General features: G+C 30.1%; 1 protein-coding gene across 2 annotated transcripts in view; it reads right to left on the reverse strand.

Moving 5' to 3' along the window:
* The window catches only part of TfAP-2 (transcription factor AP-2), a 75,393-nt gene that overhangs the window by 46,287 nt on the left and 27,241 nt on the right, over positions 1–1,865 (reverse strand). For both annotated transcript variants that reach the window (XM_018454714.1, XM_018454722.1), the window contains exon 4: positions 583–634. In XM_018454714.1, the coding sequence (XP_018310216.1) occupies positions 583–634 (52 nt within the window). The remainder of the gene's footprint in view (positions 1–582; positions 635–1,865) is intronic.

The raw sequence follows: 1,865 nt of genomic DNA on the forward strand, positions 1-1,865 counted from the left end.
CATTCGGTATTGCGAGAGGAACGGTCCCTCGCATAAAAGCTGGGGCCTTTACGTCACTTTTACGCGCGCAAAGGAAGAGAGATAGAGTCGTAGGTTTATTTTCACAAGCAGTTAGAAATCTGATCACTTACCCTTGACACAACGGAGAGCGAGAGAGAGAGAGATAAATTTTAATTAAGGGCGACAGGTCTCGCTGGTGCGGTTACTTTATATTTCCGGTCGCGCAGTGGCCGTTTTATGTTGGGATTATGCCGGCGCCACGCTATTTCGAGGCAGCGCGCGTTGCACTTTATGCAACGCGTAAATTTACCCTCATTGAATAAATTCCAAATCGAACGATCTCGCGATCGCGGGATCTGGCTTTGTGTTACGCGCGATGTAAAATTACAGGTCGAAATTCGAAGGACATTTGTGCAATAGACTGTTATCGTGAAATATGCATGCTTAACATAGCATTAGATTTTCTAATTGTTTCTTTTGACAAATATCCAGTACAAATAATGCTAAAAATTTCACAATTGAACACTTTTATGCTTCTGTCAAAATCTAGAACATATATACAGCATTTTTGTAATTACTTACTTTTTAATAGTGGCAGGTCGTTCATGAATCCTCCATCGTCCACATTTGTGTTCTAAAACATAAAAAATAATCGAATTTAATATCAAGCTTGTTAATATATTTTTTTATTTATATATATTTAATCATAAAATTTCAAGATAATTTTTAAAAATAAAAACATGAATTAAAAACACTTGTATATTTTTAAATAAAATTGATCCTTTTTCAATATATAATATTAAATCATTTTATGTTAAATATTATGCCATTCTGTAAAGAATTCATCTATAAAAAAATTTCACCTATAAAATTGATAAGTCTATATTATAGTTTTACTATTTAATTTAATTTATAATTTTTCAGATCTTTAATATTAAGTCCTTTATATCATAGCATTATTGTATTTAAAATTGAATTAAATGCTATATAATGCAAGAATTGATTGATTTGTGATTCAGCGAAGAATAGATTTGAGATAGTGCGCAATTTTTTAATATATTCAATATATATTTTTTGTTCAACAAAAATTCATGATAAAAATCAAAAAGTATTATAGATATAAAATATTTAACATTATTTATACCGAGAAATACACTAGTGTGTGTGTGTATTACACTTTATTTCTTTTTCAAGAATATTTTTGCGTACAGCAAATCGACTACACGGTTATGTGCTTGTTTAAGACAAAGAAAAATATTTTCGACCACAGCAAAGTATGGTATGTTTCGCTGCATTCCGTCCCGCATTGTAACAAACGACTGACATTCTATTTAACGGACGCTGAAACTTTTATGGTAACATAACTGCTTTACATTTTACAAAAAAGGCAGATTAATCCAAAAGGAATCGACAAACATTTATTTCCCGAAATTAATCATGAGAGATAATTTAAAAAGTTATTACTTAACTTCTCTTGATTTTTCCCCATTATATATCTTAACAACTAAATATAAAATCAGTCAAAATAAATTCTGTTTAAAGAAAAAGGCTACGACGTTGCTGCTTGTCATTTTGCTTCATTACTATATATATATATATATATATATATACACACAGTATTGTAGTTTGGATTTTTATCGATAAATGTGCGCATTTATTTCTGAGCATCTGTAGTATAATATATATATATATAAACCATATGTTAAATGTACACATTTATCGATAAAAATGTCAGAAGGAGAATACGAATCCATACAAATCTATATCTCCAAAACTGACAAGACGTTTTAAACGTCTCTGTGAAGTTAGCACCTCAACTTAAAAAATCGAAAATTTTAATAACAGTACTGCTTGCACCCGCAATA

This window comes from Mycetomoellerius zeteki, unplaced genomic scaffold (genome assembly GCF_001594055.1).
Source record: "Mycetomoellerius zeteki isolate Tzet28-1 unplaced genomic scaffold, Tzet1.0 scaffold112, whole genome shotgun sequence".
In the NCBI taxonomy this organism is placed as follows: Eukaryota; Metazoa; Arthropoda; class Insecta; order Hymenoptera; family Formicidae; genus Mycetomoellerius; species Mycetomoellerius zeteki.